The sequence below is a fragment of the Cuculus canorus genome, chromosome 2 (genome assembly GCF_017976375.1).
Source record: "Cuculus canorus isolate bCucCan1 chromosome 2, bCucCan1.pri, whole genome shotgun sequence".
NCBI classification, from domain to species: Eukaryota; Metazoa; Chordata; class Aves; order Cuculiformes; family Cuculidae; genus Cuculus; species Cuculus canorus.
Genome location: NC_071402.1, coordinates 24,648,987 through 24,668,581, shown reverse-complemented (window position 1 = coordinate 24,668,581; position 19,595 = coordinate 24,648,987). Strand labels below are relative to the sequence as shown.

Sequence of the window (19,595 nt, the reverse complement as noted above, 5' to 3'; positions counted from 1 at the left end):
TGAGGAAGAAAGGTTAGTTTTTCTATTGTTCTTGCAAGGCTTAGACTTAAATTTTGGCAGGCCTGCTGAGTTCCTTGTGTTCTTTGGCTGGTGGCAGAGCCAACACTGGCAGCTTTCAATGTTGGAGAAGGTGAACCTTTGAATAGGTTTCTGCAAAATTGTCAGCTGGCTTACTTAGTAACCCTTAACATCATCTTGGTGTTTCAGTCAGTTTGTTACCGAGATAGGGACTTGCAGCACTAATTTTGGCAGGTGGTGAGTAAATTGGATAACTAGCTATGACTCTGGTTTCTCAGATCAGGTTCCAGTAACTTAGGAAAGTAAATATATTTCCAATATTTAAATTCTTGATTCTTTTAAAACCAGTGTTTGTTAGTTACAAACTTATTTTTAAAATTGTTTAACTGTTTTCATGGTAAGTGTAAAATTTGATGTCAATATTCCTGTAGGACCTAGTTATTTAAGAAACTGGAGTTAGAACATGGAGCAGCAGGCATCTCAAACTGTCCGGGGGACTTGTAAAGTCATTTCAGGTGTTCTCTTGAGCCCAGAGGACAGTAGAGTATTACAACTTTGTGGGTGGGAGATTCCAAGACCTCAACTTCTACTCCCATTGTAGCTGAAACTGGGAGATACAGGTACAAACTTAGTAATCTTTCCTATACTTGAGCTCCAAGAATCAATTCAAAATCATGTTTCATGTTGTTTTTTCACTTTTTAATTCTTTCCTTACAAGGTTCTCTGGCAAATAATTTGATTTCTTGATATCCTTACAACCATTTCTTAGATTGCTTTTGAGACTGGTCCTTGTCTCTTGGAGATTTTTCAGAAGTTAGATAGCTGGTGTGCAGGCAAAGGTAGTCTGAGCAAATAAGTGAGGTAATTCAGTTTTGATACATCTGTATTGTGGGTCTCCTAGTACAGTGAACCATGAGTTAACTGTCTCAAGTCAGCTCCCTAAATGTTATAGGTCTGTTGGCACAGCACTGCATGTAAGCAGTGAAATTTTTATTCTCTATGTCGGTTCACTAACAAGCTGTACTGCTTTCAGTAGGTTTGTGATAGTTCTTGTTCATGTTAACTCAAAGATGTGAACTGCATGCCATTGTGGGTCTGTAGGACATCTGCTGCAGCTGTGGTGATAATTTTGCTGTTACCAATTCTGAATTCTAGAGAGACTGTGGTACTCTTCTTGGACATCTAAGGATAGAAAGTCATATAGTTGGAGCTCAGGTATAAAGCTGGCAATTCTTAGTCCTACTGTGGCAGAAGCAAATATTCTATAAAGGCATCCAGCATTCTAGAATATCCTTATTTGACTATTCCAGAGACAGTGAATCAGTAAGCAGTTCCCCTTATAACATTTGAGTGGATAACCATCCTTCTTTAAAAAGTCGGGGGGTTTTTTTTGTTGGTTTTTTTTTTTAATTCAGGTTCATCTGGTGGTTCTTACACTTTTCTTTGCTAGATTGAAAAGCCTTTGAGTACAGTATTTTCTTTCTAAGAAGGCAGACAATTTGCTATCACTAGCTTATCAGAAGCTTAAACTCCAGGGCTTTCTGCGGTATATGCTCTCCTGATATCTTGGGTCTTATTTTTATCTTTTTTAGTTCATGTTATCTTTTTAATGCTTTATATTGCTATCTGTTGCACCAAAGTTGCTTGTGGAAATTTATCCCCGTTCCTTTTCATTTGCCTCTGCTTGTATAGCCAAGAAGGTGTAACTGGTGAAACACTCAAATAAAACCTTTATGTATGTATTGTGTGGACTCTAATCACAGTTCCTGTTTTGAAGTCGTTTTCCAAGCTGGAATTGTCTTACCTACTTTTTTAAAGGAGTCACTGACGTTCTTTATCACTTTATACTTTCTTCTGCACAAAACAGATTTTGCCAGAGTGGGATCTGCCTGCCAGACAGTTCATATTCCTCTGACTGTGATGCATCAGCATAGCTTCTTCCACTGGGCTTTGTACTCTGTAGCATAAGTAATCATTCCCCCAACCTGCCATATATGTACTGCATAAGTCTTCCATGTTACTTCCATAGTTTTAACTTAAATTGTGGATTTACTGTTGTTTAGTATTCCTTTCCAGGGACAGTCCATACAGAGCATTGTTCAGGAAAATGTATTTTAAATTTACTCCTGTATTTTGGGGCTATGGGTGGAGTAATTCTAAATCACAATGACAAGTAATCATTAAGCAATTATTAAGATAATGTTTTCTTTTTATTGTAGTCAAAGAAAAAAAAGAAATCAAAGGGAGATGCTAAAACAGTTCAGGATCAGTCACGTCTGGATGGAAAGGAAGTTGATGAAGGTACTGAACACAAACACACAAAAAATGTAATTAGATATATTTTGGCTTAAGTGCTGTTTAAGATTTAATTGTGCTTCATAAAGAAACACAAGAAATATATTTTGTCAGAACTTCACAATCTCATGTTATATCTGGAAATCTGACCTTTGCAATATCATCATTCAATAACTACAACTGATTTGAAGTTAAGCTTACAAAAAAATGAGAAAAATGTTGAAGAGTAGGGCCAACTCATGTTGTTCGAGTTTTGTTCTGTGAAGCAAAGGATTATCTTGTTGCATCTAGAAAACTTCCCTTTGGCCAGTTGTTAATCTTTTCAAACTAATTTTGAAGTTGACTGCCATGTCCTTTGATTTTTAGACTGAACTTGTACTCGGACTGCAGCTTGATATGAAACAAGCTAGAACTCTTCCCTTTTTGCTTTCTGACTTATTTAGTGACGTTTTCATTTTGGGGGTGTTTTAGGAGCCTGGGAAACTAAAATCAGTAACAGAGAGAAGCGACAGCAGCGTAAGCGAGACAAGGTTCTGACTGATAGTGGCTCAGGAGAATCAAATCTCCAGGGAATGGAAAATGCAGTTACTGTATCCATTGAGCAGATGATGCCTACACCATCGCTTCCAATTGGTCTCAGAAAAAATAAAGGTATGATGGTCAATATGTCTGTGAACACGTTCTAGAAGGATAACTTTACTTGAATGCTTAAGTAGTGTCTCTGTTTTGGATGTATGGTAGATGTAATTTCTGAGGAAATTATTTCAAGCTATGTAAAGGTACTCCTCATTGTCCAAAACTCCCCTTTTTGTTGAGCCATACTTTCTGGGAAGCTCAGGACAGAACATTCTAAGTGGCTGAATAATATTCAGCCATACTTTTTTTTGTTGAGCCATACTTTCTGGGAAGCTCAGGACAGAACATTCTAAGTGGCTGAATAATATTCAGGACAGAATAAGTGGCTGAGACACTGGACTCCACACCACTGCTGGGTGTGTGGCTTCACATCTGCATAGGCGTATGTCTCCATTCCTTCACTTGCAGTCTGCTGACTCTGCACATCGTTTCTGGAAACTTCACAGGTGCCCTCAGCACTGCTGTGGCCAGCACCAGCTGCTCAACTTTTTGAACACTTCCTTGTCAAAAGTTGTGCCCATGACTTCTCTTTACAGATTGTTCACTGCTTGACATGCAGACTTTTTTTTCTACCATTGGTTTAGCAGTATCTGTGCTAAAGCTGTTCATAATGGTAGGGCACATCTGACCAAGACTTAGTAATCAATTGTTATAGCTAAGGATTCAATAAGGAAATGTAGACTTTAGCTTCTATGGCTGCTAACATTTAAGAAAAAAGTTGCATGGGCTGATTGAAACTGTATGTAGGCACAGGATTTCAAATTTGGCTGCACCTGAGAAATAGTTTAAGAAGCTAAAGGAATCTGAAAGCAAGCACTTTAGCTTTCTGACATATCTTATAACCTGCTGATACACTTAGTGCTTTAAAGAGAAGAAACATGTTGTTCTTGCAAAGTGACAAAAAGACCAAGCCTATGACCTTTCTAGTATTGTGTAACAATATACTGAAATTTGCATGCCTTACCTAGTGTTTTTATTGACACTTGTTTACACCTTGACTGAGTGCATGGTTCTTGTCCTTGAGGACTAGACCAGTTGTTTCCAGTTTCCTTTTTTTTCTTTCCATTTACACACAGCTTCAAGAAATGGTAATTCCTACTGTCTACATACTCTGTTGCTAGCCATAACTACTGTAACCTCTCTAGGCAGAGTCCTCTGTGTCCTATATTCCTACAAATCGCATTGTACCAGACTAATCTGACGAGAATTGAGCTATATCTACTGTTTTTATAGTAAGGTAGAAGTTAGAAATAGCGATGTATTTCTAAACTACTTTGAGTTCATTCTGTCTGCAAGATAAACACAAGTAATAAAAATAGAAAATTTTAATTTTATTCTTAGGTTTCTGAAAGTGTCTTAATTTACTTTGAGGTATTGATGATGTTTATTCTTAAAATATTAGTGATGGATACTCTTTTAGAAGATTTTGACAGGTGTTATTATTTGAAAAAAGTTAATTGAGTTCCATTTCCTTTTACTACTTAATCAGGTGATGCACTTCTGAATGCACAAGTTAGCAGCTCTAAGCCTGCAAAAGGCGAGTCATCAATTCCACAAGGTAAAAAGTTTTCATTATTAGACATCCTAATAAACTAGAAAAGTGTTTTGCAGAAGTGAAAACAAACTGTCTGTGCAGGATTTTGTGTAGTTACTGATCTGGAACTTGATTATGCAGTTGGCTTTATGGCTATGCAACCGTTATACTTCTGAGTTGCAGTTACTTCTTACCAGGTTCAAAACAGGCTCTGATATATATTTAGAAAAAGGATTTGATGTCTAGAATTTTGAGTCAGATGACCTATTATACAAATTGTTACTTACAGAACAATGAAGTTTATTCTCAAGATCCACTTGAATTCCGTATGCTAGGTTTTCAGACTTACTTTTTTTCTGTTATTCAGTTGATTTGCTCAAAGAAAACTTTATAGAGAACTGCAAACTGCTCAAAGATACTACCTGATTATTGTAATGCATTTGTTTCAGATTGTATATGCCTGAGTTACTTAGTTCTTTACTCCTTGAGAGGCACACTTTAAATACGTTCATTTTGAAAGTAAATTAATACAAGTATTTGTAAATAAATATACATTATCTTATATATGTCATACATGGAACTGTTGAAATATTTGTCTGTTTTAATACCATGATTGACTACTGAATCTTAGTGGTTTTCTGATAAGAGATACTGCTATAGTAATACTTAAAGTGAATTTGGCATAGTGAAATCAAGGTGGTTGCTCCTTATAGCCAGCATTAGGGGCGTTGATTTAATGAGAAGTATTCAGTGCAGTTAAGCAAGTCAGCAAATGAGTTATTAAAAGCACCCAAGTCCATAAAGTGACCCACTTTGTACTACTCTTTGAGAGCTTTACCTCATGTGCAAACTTCCTGGATCATAGTACAGAAGGAAGGAGCTGTATTCTTCAGAAATGCATCATGGAAGGACAGGAGGCAATATCAAGCTTCAGTAAGGGAAATTCTGACTGGACATGAGGAAGAAAGTTCTTAGTAAGATTTCTCAGAGATACTTTGAACTATTGGCCTTCATGATTTCCAGAACCTGAATGAAGTGGTATAATTTTGAAGTTAGCTGCGCTTTGAGTAGAAAGTGGAGCTAGGTGACCTCTAGAGATCCCTTGCAATCTTAAGTTTTCTGTAATTCTGTGAAAACTTGTTTGTGACAGAAGAATAGTATGATAAACACAGAATAATCAAGCTCCTACTTCAGGACTTCAGCTGTATTTTTGCAAGGTTGCAGAAGAGTTTTCCTATTGGCTACATTTTGGGTTCTATCTCTTTGCTGGTTTTGTTGCATTCCCCTAAGACTTTGTTACCATTGAAGGGTATTAACTGACATGAACAATGTTAGTTCTGTGGAGTTGTACTGGGAAGGGGTAGTGGTTTTAGATGTAGTAATGGGGACCTTAGACAAATCTTTTCCATCAGACACCTCTAGAAAAATCTAGGCATACCTTACCTCACCAATTCAGTACTGGTGAGGCTGCCTTGAACGCGGCATGTTCATGCTGCCTCAGCTATGAGCTCATTTAAGGAATGAAATATTTGCTCTGTGGTTTTTGTTGGCATATGATATGGACTTACTCATGCATCAGGTTCTGGCTGACTGTTGAAGTGTTACACTTGCGATATGCAGATATTTGTAAATGAGAGGGTTTAGTTGTTTACATTGCATGTATAAAAGGTGACAGAGACTATTTGATATACTCCTTTCAGAAAGATTTGTGATATATAGGAAGTCAGGTTGGGTGTAACAGATGATCATTAACCTTTCTTTTATAGAGGCATAAATCAAAAATAACTTTTGAAAAAGTTTCGTGATGATATTTAGATCTCAATGTACTGCTGACCCCTTTCAAAGTGTACCTTAAACTTATGACTAGTAATTCCTCAGCAGGGTAGACTGTTGCAAATAGACTTGTGGTCTTTTATCTTAATGTAGCATAAAGCAATTCATAAGCAGTATATTTTGAATGTGTTACCATGATTTTTTTTTTTTCCCTTAATTGTTGACTCCAAAGTCACTGTAATAACTGTGCTCTTTGTAAATTCTGTGTAGAGTTTGGGAAACATTTCTAATCCTTGGTCATTTGTTTTACTTCCTGCCTATAGAACTGCTGCATGCAGTTAAGAAACAGAAATTGTTCTCCATTTAGTGCATTGGGCTTTCCACAAATCATCACCATGCTCTAAGAGAAATTACCTGGCAGCGTTGAAAGCACCTCCTGCCCGCTCTTATTTTTTTAATTCGAAGGCACTAGTTCACCAAGATATTAGCCCTGTAAAGAAAGGAAATCAGGAAGGAGAGCAGAGTTTGGTGCTTTACCCCCTCACTCTTCAAGTTAGTAGGCAGATGGTGCATATCATCTGAACTGGAAAATTGGCTGAGACAGAGCAGCAGCTCTTCAGTATCACATGGGTGTAGCAAAGCTGCTGTTCACTTGTATTTTTTTTTTTAATGTTAAGTATATGTGCACGTATGTAATATTTTAATCCTTCATCCTGCTCTTATTTTACATGTTGCTTTCATTATGCTTGTATTAAGTTTCACCAGGATTGAGTGAAAGCCATACAGTAAATGGAGGAAGCTGGAATGAGAAGTCTGTAAAAATCTCCTCACAGATTGGTGTAGGGGAGGAGAAATGGACATCTGTTCCCTCAGCTGCAGCTGGGAAGAGAAAGACAGAGACATCAGCTTGGGGCCAAGACACTGGAGATGCTAATGGAAATGGAAAGGACTGGGGCGTAACCCTGGTGGGCAGGCCCTGGAAAGAACGTTCTTTGTTCACTCCTATTGGTAAGCTATTCCAAAGAAAACTTGCTTCACTTCGACATTTTTTTACCTAAATATATACTTTTACTAGTGAATCTCTTAAATAGTTTCATGTTTATATATATAAAAAATCTTGAAGTGGCCTAGTGAAATGTGAACTTATTTCTGTTTACTCTAAAATGGCTTAACATCTATGTCTGCATTTACAGTTCAACTGGGTTTTTGGAGCTTATCTGAAATAAAATTATTTCTGTGAAGGAGTCAAATTTTTATACCACTTTCCTAGAATTCTGAAAGTGATTACTAAGTCATTTTGAAATGTACCTTCTTTTTTTAATTTATGCCTTAAAACTCAGTTCATAAATCTATTCTATTGATTCAACATGATCAAATCAGCTTTATCTGTTTCAGTCAGATGTCTGTTTAGGCTCCAGGCATGAAGATTGTTCAGCTCTTGTTATGCTTAGTGTTATACTGTTTTTCTCCTTGGAAATTATTTTTAGTCTTCTCCAAGTACAATGTTTTGCCTTTATGGACTTGTACTGTCCATAATAATAACGGAGAAGATAATTCTTTGTTTCTCTCTGGGCAACAATATTCAACTCACTAGTAGATGCTGTAGTATGGTCCTTCCTACTGTTCAATCTTAGTCATCCTTGTCTCTTCTGAAAAGCAATGTTCCTTTGTAGTCAGCAGTGTTACTTTAGTCTATACCTCTTTTATTTGACTCGCATATATTGAAATATAGTCTCTGAGGCTGGACCTGTGATACCACTGTAAGCTTTACTATTGCCAATAAGAGACAAAGGGCTTTTTTTCACATTCCAGTTAGCTATATTCTAGTGTATATTCTAATAAGCTAGTTTTTGGTGACTGTGACCAGCTTGTTTTTGTTACTGAGAATACATCATGCTTGGACCAGGCTGACTTGCTTCTGGTAAAATGACTAGTTTTTGGGGTGAGAGGAGAGCAGTGATTGTCTTTCATGATTACTTTGGTAATGCTTTCAACACTGCCCCTTACAGTATTATTGTATCTAAGTTAGGAAGGTTTTAAAACTGGCAAGACTCAAAGGTAGCAGTCAGTGAGTCATACTCTACCTGCAGGCTGGTAATGTCATGGGGCTCTGTACTTAGACCTGTCCTGTTATGACCCAGAGGAGGCAAGAGCGTGTCGTTCACATTAGATTCCCAGATTACACCAGTCTTAAGTGGGAAGGGGGGAACTTGTTGATCTGGTCCAGGTCAGGGGTGCCTCCAGAGGGAACTAAACCAGCTGGAGAACTAGGCCAACAGGAACCTGAGGAAGGTTAGTGAGGACAAATGTTAAGTCCTGCACCTGGGTAGGAAGCAGCCCGGGCTGGAAGACTCACTGGAGAGCAGCTCTGTGGATAAGAGGTTCTTGTAGACACGAAGCTGGACATGAGCCCCAGCAGTAGAGGTCACCAACACTGTTCTGGGCTGGGTTAACAGGAATCAGTAGATTGGGATAGTGATTATCCACTTCTTGGACAGCACCTGGAATACTCTTATCCAATTTGTGCGCCCCCTCCCAACTAAATAAATAAAATTCTAAGTAAAAGCTGCTGTAACTCTTAGTAGTTCTTACTTAGAATCCCATTATAATTGGTTGTTTCTTTTCACATATTATTGAAAAGTGATTATTAGTGATAATTTCTGCTTATTTCCATCTTACACTTAACAGTGTAGTGTATCTTTGTCAGTTTAGCTGTTAAGCCAGAACAATCTTATTTTTTAGTCAGTGTCTCCTATTTGTAAAAATTGTTTTATACTCAGTTCTGTTCTTTAACTGACATACAATTTATTCCAAGCTAGGTTTCGTCTATAGAGTTAATAAATATGCTTTTCCACTACCTTCGATGATTGCGATAATCATAGAATGGTTTGAGTTGGAAGGGACCTTAAAGATTATCTAGCTGCAACCCCGCTGCCATGAGCGGGTCTGCCACGTCCTGCCAGACCAGGTTGCTCAAGGCCCCATCCAACCTGGCTTTGAACACCTCCAGGGATGGGGGAGCCACAACTTCCCTCGCTAGCCTGTGCCAGTGCCTCATCACCCTCATCATGAAGAAATTTCTTTTTATGTCTAGTCTAAATCTGCCTCTCTCCAGTTCAAAGCGATTCCCCCCTCATCCTATCACTACATGCCTTTATAAAAAGTCCCTCTCCAGCTTTCTTGTTGGCACCCCTTGGTGCTGGAAGGCCATTATAGGCCAGTCTCAACGGGAGCCTTCTCTTCCAGGCTGAACAGGCTCACCTCTGTCTGTCCTTATAGCAGAGGTGCTCCAGCCCTCTGATCATCTTTGTGGCCCTCCTCTGGACCCATTCCAACAGTTCCATATCCTCCTCATATTGAGGATGCCAGAACTGGGTGCAGTACTCGGGTTGGGTCTCAAGAGTGGAGTTGAAGGGCAGAATCACCTCCCTCGACCTGCTGGCCATGCTTCTTTTGATGCAATCCAGGGTATGGTTGGCTTTCTGGGCTGCAAGCGCACATTGCCAGCTCATGTTGAGCTTCTCATCAACGAGCACCCCGAAGTCCTTCTCTGTAAGGTTGCTCTCAATCATATTATCCCCCACCCTGTATTGAAAGTGCAGATTGCCCCTACCCGGGTGTAGGACCTTGCACTTGGCCTTGTTAAACCTCATGGTGTTCATACAGGCTCTGGTCCCGGTCCCTCTGGATGACATCCTGTCCTTCCAGTGTGACAACTGCACCACTCATCTTGGCATCATCTGCAAACTCGCCAACGGTGCACTCAATCTCACTGTCTTTATCTTTGATGAAGATATTAAACAGCACTGGTCCCAATACGGATCCCCAAGGGACACCGCTTGTCACAGAATAATAGGAAATATGATAGTATGGGGTTCAAAACACTATTTACTTTTAATTTGAGAAGTTTATATATAGAGGAGACTGTAGAGGGAAGATCTTCGAACAATTGAGAGTTGTTTCAAGCTGAATGTTCATACGGTCACATCTCTATCAACACTGACTGTAATAAGCAAAATACTGCCCTCAGTTTGGTGATATTTTGAGCACGGCTGGAAATTTTGCTCTTTTTCTGACCCTATTCATAATTAAATAGTTGGGTGTTTTGGTTTTGTGTTTTTCTTCCCCCACAGCTGCTTGGAATGTGGATGCAAGGATTAATGCCTCTGAACAGAATTCTACTTCTTTCTCTTCATTTGGATTAACTCCTGGAGTTTCTGGTATGTATGCTTTTCCAAAGATTTTTCCACTGTTGTAAATTGATAACCAAAAGCTAAAATGAGAAAGTGATATTTCTTATTTAGCCTTCCTGTTTGTGTGTTGAGTCTGAATAATGGGCATGAGAGATTGCTTAGTATTGCCATGTCTCAAGTTTGACATCTGAAGGGTAAAATTGCTACAGAGTGTAATCCTGGCTTCATAACAAATCTTGTGTGTTAATCTACTGATGATAGTGCTACAGTGATTTATTACATATATTATAAAGGGGTCATATGTCAGATTTTCTGCTCTTTCTTGCTTATGCCCATCAGATAATGAGCTTGGCATGGCTGTTTTCCTTTAGGAAGTAACTGGCCAAGTACTTACGCACTTAAGCTATGTTTACTTGTATTGCAGTTTGCAGTCTTTTAACTGTGGCACTCGAGCTCTGTGTCCTACAGCTCACAAGTGCTTCATTCTCTGTGCACATATGAGCGAGCATAACAAAGAAGTTATAAATTCCAGGGTCTTAATTTATCGGTCTCTCCAAAGGTAGTTCACTTAATGAAAATTTAGAGAAACTTTGTGTTAGAGAAGAAACAATGTCTGTAATTGTACAAAGAGATTTAATAAAATAATATTTGCCAGGAGAGCCGCTTGAATTCAAGTTCAGTCTCTAGGCTAAAACTTAAACTTTAGTTGTTGATGTGGGACAACAGACTGGTCTGAGATTCATCTTCAATGCCCCATTCCAACTTAATTGAGAGGTAAATGTGAATACAGTAATGTAGATTCATCATCTTTGATGCATGTTAGCCAGCAATGTTGTGATGCAAAACAACCATGTGAATAAATATTCGCCTCTTACTTGTAATTGGCTAGTGAAAAATGAGAACGTGTCAAGGATGCTGTCATCTGAGGTGTCTTTTGCAGAGGTGTTTAAAAGCCCAAAAGTAAGTCTCATCATAAAGTAAAATATTAATTTAAGTCTCACAGTTAAGGGGTTTTGGATTATTTTTCTTTAAAATGGTTTGTTTGCTGATGCCTTATTTATCTTAAAATAATGTTGGATGTTTAATGCTTCCTGTTACCGTGACTGGTACTGGACTTACTGGGTTTTGTCATGCTGCTTTGATGTTCCTGAAATCTTTTACTTGAAATGAGAATTGGATTTTTAGTAATGAATAATTTAATTGCTATTTTTGCAATGTAATTGATCAGGTTTCTTTCTAGTACTCTTCATTAAAGCTTCTCCCTGTTAGAGTTCTTACAGGTATAGGGTAGTAATTTTACTACCATAAAATTTCAGTGTATTTTTCAGTTTGAGGAGACTGCTATAAGCCTAAAGGACTGTGGTTATTCACCCTTATCTCTTCTTTCCATGTTCTTCTCCTGACTTAATTTTGTCTTCCTTCTTCAGTTCCCTTGTTTCTCTGAATATCTCATTTTCAAGAGCCGTGGAGTTTTCCTGTCTTGTGCAGTCCTTAGAATCAGACTTGTTTCTTTGAGCTGCCTGTTTTCCTTTCCTACTTTGATAGAATTCCTTTAACCAAGAAAATTCAGGAAGCTCGTTAACTTAGAAGTACAATTTTATTTATTCTGTTTCAGGATCCAACAATGAGTCAGTTTCTCAGGCTGGTACTTCTGATTTTCAGTGGGATTTAAGTCACACTCAGCCCCCTGTGGATGACGAATGGTCTGGGTTAAGTATGTTCCTCTAAAATGTTCTTTAACAAAATTCTGTTAATTACTGTTGCTTTAAAGTGTAGTTATTTATATTAGCTACTTCTATTAGACAGTTGTGTCTGAAGAAAAAATGGGGGTGTTTTGCTTCCTCCTGTCTTCAAACTGTCAATTAGCTTTACAGAACAAGTACTTTGAATAGAAGACTTTGAATAGAAGAGAAAATGATTAGTTTTGGGGGAAGTACTTGTATCTTGAAACTCAGAAGTGAAAGACCTCATGCGTTTTAGGGTAGTTCTGTCTTTTTGCTAGAAAGTCTTGGTAATCGATTAATATGGCCTTACTGCTGCTGATGAGAAAAATCTGCAAGTCTCCAAAAGACTGTAAGTACTTAGCACATTGAATTTGAGTTTGCTTTACATGTGTTTGTACCTTACTGAAAACTTTGTGACATATGACTCTTGTATTTAGTCTTAACTTCTGTTATCATTTAGCAAACATTAGGAAGTTCTTATGTGTATAGAAAGCACATGCAAGGTAGAAATCACTGAAATGGCCTGGTAATTGTAGTGAAATTGTTGTTTACTCTTTACTTTTCCCTCTTTGGCAATTTTAAAATATTCTTGTAGTTCTTAGCACAGCCTTTCCCTAAGCAGGATTGCAGTATAATAGTTCCAGCCATTCTTAAGTGTTTGCTAGTGAAACTGAACCCGTAAAGAAAGCGTTCAGCCTTAATTTACTTTAACTGCTTTGTAATTGATATCATTGATTCTAAGAATGTTTAAGAAAAACAATGTAGTCCCTCTCATTAGGTCATTGACTTGAAAAATTGGTGAAGAAGTTGACCAGAAAAGCTGCCTTGCATGTTACCTTTTCTCTAAGAACAATTTCTTGTGTAATGACCGCAAAAATGGAATAGATTGATGGTATTCTCAATTCCACCAGTTTTTGCATGACTGCTCTGGTTACTGGATTATTTTGAAACTTATCTTTTGCCTTTTGTTTAGCTTGAGGATAAGGAAAGAGCATTTCAATTAATCATTTGCAAGTAATCAGTTTTACATATTACTAAAAGCATAATTGATTCAAGTTTCTGAGAATTGTGAATAGAATGTTTATGGCTATAGTTTATATTAATAGAGTAATTTGGTCATAAATGTTAACTATAATTGAAGTGTTCACTAATAGAAGTGTCGAGACAGGCTGAGACAGTTGGGGCTGTTCAGAAAAGAGAGGACTCCAGGGAGACCTTGCAGCGGCTTTCCAGTACCTGAAGGAGGCCTACAAGAAAGCTGGGAGGGGATGTTTTACAAGGGCATGTAATGATCGGATGGGTGGGGAATGGCTTTAAATTGGAAGAGTAAGAAATTCTTCACAATGAGGGTAGTGAGGCACTGGCACAGGTTGCCTGGGGAAGCTGTGGATGCCCCGTCCCTGGAGGTGTTCAAGGCGAGGTTGGATGGGGCCTTGGGCAGCCTGATCTAGTGGGAGGTGTCCCTGCCCATGGCAGGGGGGTGGAACTGGATGATCTTTAAGATCCCTTCTGACCCAAACCATTCTATGAAATGATGGGAGTTTAGGCCAATGTAATACACAGACCTCACTACTTTGTCAGCTTCAGGACAAGGAAGTGGGCTGTATATACAAATAATACTAATTTTTATTATTAATAAAAAAGGATGGATTTTTTTCTTTGAGAAGGTAGTACATAAACCATGGTGTTATGTTGGACAGCAACTGTTTTTTCAAATCAGTAAATTTTAATGTCCAAAGTGTAAGTGTGATTGAGGTAGTATTTTTATATGAAAGCCAGAAGTGGAAAAGTGTTATAAGTAATATTAAGATCTCTTAGTGTATTGTTTTTGTTTCATTATGTTTGCCAGTAAACTTAATTTGATTTATTCCTGCTTTACATTTTTACATTATTTTACAAATGTTTAAAGTGAATTCACTATGGGAGGCAGACCAAGTTTCCCTCCTCTCCTTCAATTTGGCATAGACTGCTGAGGGTGAGAAATACAGGAAGTTAATATAAATGTGAAATGAAAGATGAACTTTTACAAAGTGTTGTGTTTTTAAAATCTGCTTGCTGTAACTCTCTACTAAACAGGCAGTCTAAGGCTTATTTCTTCCCTTCAGACATTTTTTAATTTTTATGTAACTAATCCTTTAGGTCTGACATTCCTGTGACACCATAAATACATGCCATCATAAATGAACAATAGCAAAAAAGGAGTAGGGACTTAGTCATATAAAAAATAAGGTTATTAAAAAGTGTCAGTGTTACAAGATGACTTTTGGCTCTGTAAGATTTACACTTTTCAGATATATCATTTGTAAAGGAGTCTTTACTAAAGCAAGTTTTAAAGTGTCAAGAGAGCACCTGTAAAATAAAGATTCCTGAAAATCGTATTAATCTTTTGTAGATGGACTTTCTTCAGCTGATCCGAGCTCTGACTGGAATGCACCAGCAGAAGAGTGGGGAAACTGGGTAGATGAAGAGAAAGTTGCTTCTGTTCCTCAGCCTGAGGAGATATCTGATGTTCAGAAGGTAAAAGGTGATATTTTCTCCTTAGCATCAAGACTTTGACCTTACCACTGCCATTTCTTAAGTAGCCTAAGGGTCATGTGAAAGGTAATGTCTCATCTCTTGACGCTGATAGGAGTAGCACAATTGTGTTGAATGTGTACACATAGAAGGAAAGTGCTGAATGTTGTTTTTGAGAGAAGAGAAGCCACTTAGCTCCATGTTAAATCTTGCTGTCTTATAATAATACAAGGATTACCTTATCATTGTAGGCTGAGAGAGGATTTAGATCTGTTTTCATAAATACTTCTTAATAATATTTAATTCTCTGTGTGAAAAGCAGCATTTCCATACCATCAGTACATGGTGCTCTGTTGCCTTTTTCATTCTCAAATCCTATATGTATACTACTGGATAGTATGTAAAGAATGTGGTCTTCCTGAAATGAAATGAACAGATAAGATTGTGTTCATTGATACTTTTATATGCAATTAAATTCCATATATCTATAAATTAATGTTTAGTTTATAGAAGGCATGTTTCATTGTCATTTTAAATGCTAAATCCCTTGCATTCCTACGAAGGCTTCAGATAATGAAAGAGAAAAAGCAGAGCCAGTTCTTCAGAGTTCTACAAGTGGCAAATCCAAGAAAAAGAAGAAGAAAAAGAAGAAGCAGGGCGAAGAAGCTAACTCTCCTACACAGGTAAATGGAACAAGTTTATGGAAAGCATGAAATGTGCAGAAAGAATTTATCCTAAATTACTGAGATTCTGTACTCTCGGAATGCTTTCAGAAGGAACTTCCCTCTATGTGGGAAGCCTTCATCTCCTGTCCTTTGAAAGACTTCTGCCTTGGCGAACATAGGTAGCTAGGAGAGTGAGAGAAATGTAATTTCTGTCTAAAAGTACAATTCTATGAGAATATAGTGGTTTTCTGAAGTACTGTCGTAGCTTGATTTATGTGAAATAGTGAGTATCAGTGCCTCTAGCTCAGTAGGTGGAGCTACTCTGAGTCAGATTTGAATGAATATTTGCAAAATGAGGATTGTTGGAGCTTTCTGTGTTACTTAAATAGCTTTTGAAGAATTGCATTGGAACAGATTTGTTGTAAAAATAGCAAAAGCAGATTGCACTTCACTTGGAAATTGAATCATGTTTTCATCTATTCAAACAAGTACTTTTCTAATAGGAAAAAGCTTTTAATAGTTCATGCTTAGACTACTTCCTACTTCTGCTTCTGTTGACAGCCATTCATAATTTACATTCTTCGGGAAATGTTAAATGCTCAGTTGAGTCTGACTGGGTGAATTGGAGAGAGAAGGAAGGCATTACTTCAGTCATTCCTGCTATCAATTTGCTTTTTTGATTGTCATGTTTTCAGTCTGAGATTTTTATTAAAACAATTTCAAAAGATTAAATTCCTACTACATAGAATTCTTTCAAAGTTGCCTGTGTGGAGATGGATGCTTGTGTCAATTTGCAGTGTTTCTTGGAGGCAAATTCAAACTGAGGGTACTAGGGCTGTCATTAAATCTGTCATTTTTCTGGTATCTGCAATGACTCCAAGTGCAAGTCAAGATTAATCCTCAGTATTAGCAGGTGCTTATAATGTCTTGATCTTACGGTCAGTGAGTACATTCTGAGTATTTTTTTCTTTTGCCTGTGAGCTGCTTTAAGTTGTCCATGTCAAATGGAATCCTGCTGTCTCTATTAACACAATTAGATTCATTTATTCTACACATTAATGTCCAACCATTGTTACTTTTTCCTTGAATACATCAGTCTGAGATCATCAGTTTAAAAATAATTTCTCTGCATTAAATTTTTATGGAAAGTTGAGGGATGTTGCTTGATAGGAGCAGACAGAGCTGCTAATACATCAGATAAGTTATCTTTGTTTTAGGGATTTAGTAATTTAGCCTTCCAGTCCTACTTCAAACTCACTTAAAATTTGTATATTTATCCTCTGAAAATGGTACATGTTCATTTAAAAAGCATCTTATTTATACTGAAGTGTTCACACTCATATTTGTTGACTACAATGTTTGTCGAGACAGTGAAAGCTACCCTTCAGGTGTAGAAGTGAACAAATATATATTCTTTCTACATTTTCACAAGGTTCCAGGGGAAGTAAGTGAAGGAACAATGTTTCTAGAAGGTACTTGTGGCTTAAAACTGAAGACCCGTGCTCTGTTTACTATTCACCACCACAGGATTCTTCTGGTGCCATAAACAAATGTACCTACTCTATTTCTCATGCAAAATAAAACTTTCAACCATTAGGTTGTTTGAGGAATTAAAGTTGATACTCTCAGATGCTTTGAATATATTTTCAGTTTCTGTACCAAGAGGTTTGTTTTACAGGCATAATGGCAGGTTAAATTGGGTTGCAAAAATATTATTAAAGCTTAATATATGGTAGAAAACCCTACAGGTTAATATGCAGAGCTTGTATTTAAAAAAATTTTACTTGTAACAGAACAGAATTGAGAGCAGTTAAGTCTCATCATGGTACTTTGCAAGGTTTTTAGAGGAACATCAGTTTAGTTTCACATCCTGATAATTTCACAGGACTGTGAAGTGCAGTTTTTCAGAGACTGGGATTTTTGTAGTAAATTGCACATAGTGTACTGCTTTCTGGGCTTCACTGAGTTCTGTGGGTGTTTTTGTATTTTATTGTTCTATAGACTTTTAGATTTATTTTTTTTTAGTTGTAGAGGCTAGTTATGGCAACCAAAGTGATACGCAGGGAAGAAAAGTCTAAGCCTTACTGAAACACGGGCTCTTTTTTTTACCCCCACCTCCCACCCTCTTCCCCCTTTTGTAGGACACTGAAGAACTGGATAGAGAAGCTGGAGAGGAAGTTCAGAAGGATACCTCAAAAGTTCAACCACAGCAGGAAACAGCTTTTTCTCTGAAGACCATAAGTACTAGTGAACCAGCTAAGGTACGGATACAAAATTGCGCTTGTTAATGGCTTTTGATTTGGAAGCGCTCAAAGTCCATAGTCATGTTAATTTGCATAGATATGGTTACACTACAAATACTGCTTCAGGTTATGTATTTATTAATATAAGGATAATGGAGAGCTTGAATTTTAGGCCTAGGTAAGTTACGAGTTTTAAGAAGTATGTCTGTTGTGAAAAGCCATATCTTTTAAATTGGTAGTCTGTTCCGTGACTGTCAGGGTATGTTGTTGTCTGAGTATTCAAGCAATAGTTTTAAACTTTGAATTCTGTAAAGCTAAGGACTAATAGGTCTGAGCACAAGTCTAGTAGCATATTTTACTATTTCATTGCAACAGAATGAAGTATTACAAGCTTAGCATATTCTGACCTAAGTACAGTCTAAATTTGATTTTTTTATGGCTGAGCTGAGCTTAATTTTAATGACTGAATAAGAAGTCTTTATTTGAATCAATTCATAAAATGACTACTTCAGCTCACACTTCAAACAAATTCTCGAGAATAAAATTTCTCTTTAATCTTTCTCTTAACCTGCTGCTTTTTTAGGTACTGTTATCCCACAGGCATCACATTATATGAAGAAGTTTTTAATATTTCTAGTGCTATTGATATTGTGTTCCATAAGGAGTAAAAAATACCAGTGAGACAGCAGTTTGGTACCACAGAATATCTGTCAGAACATTGAGTTTTACATCTTAATTGTGAAGCATTTGTTTTATAAAGATAACAAGGTATTAAGATTCGAATGAAACTATTAGAATGGAATCTTTTTATGAGAGGCTGCAGGTCACCAAAGAAAAAGCACAGAAAGTGTTTACCGGTAAAGTGTAGTGAAAAGCACATTCAGGCATACTTTTGGCTTATTCTAAATATCCTACATCGAAGTAGGCTTTTGCTATAACTATGTAGTTTAAGTTCAGGTCAACCTTTATTCAAGGTTAGCAACAAAAAGTTGGGTTTATTAGTTCTTTTGAAGCTTTATCTAAAAAAAGATGTCTGCTTGTATGGGTAAGTGGCTTTATTCCTGGCAGTGTGAGGAAAAATTAAAATCTTAAAAGCATATACACTGTTTTGTGTTGGAGGCCGTAGTTGAAAATGGGAGATGGAGAACTTAGATTTGGATTATGTGACATCAGGGTGGTTTTGACATCTAGAAAGAGGTGTGCTAGTGTGTCCCAAAAGGCTATCTTTTGCTGTTTAGAAATCGGAAGTGATTTCTGAAATAATTTTCAACTACATGTAATGATTCTTTGGATCTGCTGTTAGATTTTTTTTTTTTCCTCACAAGGTGCCAAAATATCATCCCCGTTCAGTAGACTTTACTTAATCATTTAATCTTTAAAACCATGCACAGCTTTCACGGTGATTTGATAGAATCAGCTCTGATGTAGACTTACACCATGCACTATTTTTGGGGGGCCTGAGTGTTCCCATTACTCTTGAGTCTTAAATTCAATCTGTTTATATGTGTGCCTATGTATAGCTGTGTTAGTGGCTACTTTGTGAAACAAGACATAGTCTGTATTAAACTTGGTGGGAGGGCAAAGGCCAAACAAAACTATAATTAACAACATTTTCTGGAAGTTAGTTGGCCCTGATAGAGGACAATTTGTGAATCTTTGTATCTGACAATGCAGATGATCTAGCAGTCTTTATCAAGCCTCTTTGCTGTCAGGTTTGGCTTTATTGTTATTTTACACATGCAGAGGTGCTTTCTGATGTTGTTTGACTTGACTGTTTAAAAAAAAAAAATTAGAAATGGCTTGTGACTAATGTGTAAAATGAATGACTTAGGCTTCCAGGATAGGTAATCTACTCTTGAGCAAATGCTCCAAAATATGAGAACCAAGTTTCAGGAAAATAACTTTTTTACTCTAATATCAGTTTATCCAGAATATCCTCACGAAGACCTGAAACAGCTGAATGTTGAGGACTTCTGGGTTGGTTTTTTTCTGGTGATAAT

The 19,595-nt window shown here is 37.3% G+C and overlaps 1 protein-coding gene across 1 annotated transcript in view; it reads left to right on the top strand.

Moving 5' to 3' along the window:
* MTDH (metadherin) overlaps window positions 1-19,595 on the top strand; it is a 34,596-nt gene that overhangs the window by 8,728 nt on the left and 6,273 nt on the right. Inside the window, exons 3-11 of the mRNA XM_054058581.1 lie at window positions 2,238-2,319; window positions 2,785-2,964; window positions 4,439-4,507; window positions 7,013-7,264; window positions 10,390-10,476; window positions 12,065-12,163; window positions 14,566-14,690; window positions 15,251-15,370; window positions 17,494-17,613. Of these exons, the coding sequence (XP_053914556.1) occupies window positions 2,238-2,319; window positions 2,785-2,964; window positions 4,439-4,507; window positions 7,013-7,264; window positions 10,390-10,476; window positions 12,065-12,163; window positions 14,566-14,690; window positions 15,251-15,370; window positions 17,494-17,613 (1,134 nt within the window). The remainder of the gene's footprint in view (window positions 1-2,237; window positions 2,320-2,784; window positions 2,965-4,438; window positions 4,508-7,012; window positions 7,265-10,389; window positions 10,477-12,064; window positions 12,164-14,565; window positions 14,691-15,250; window positions 15,371-17,493; window positions 17,614-19,595) is intronic.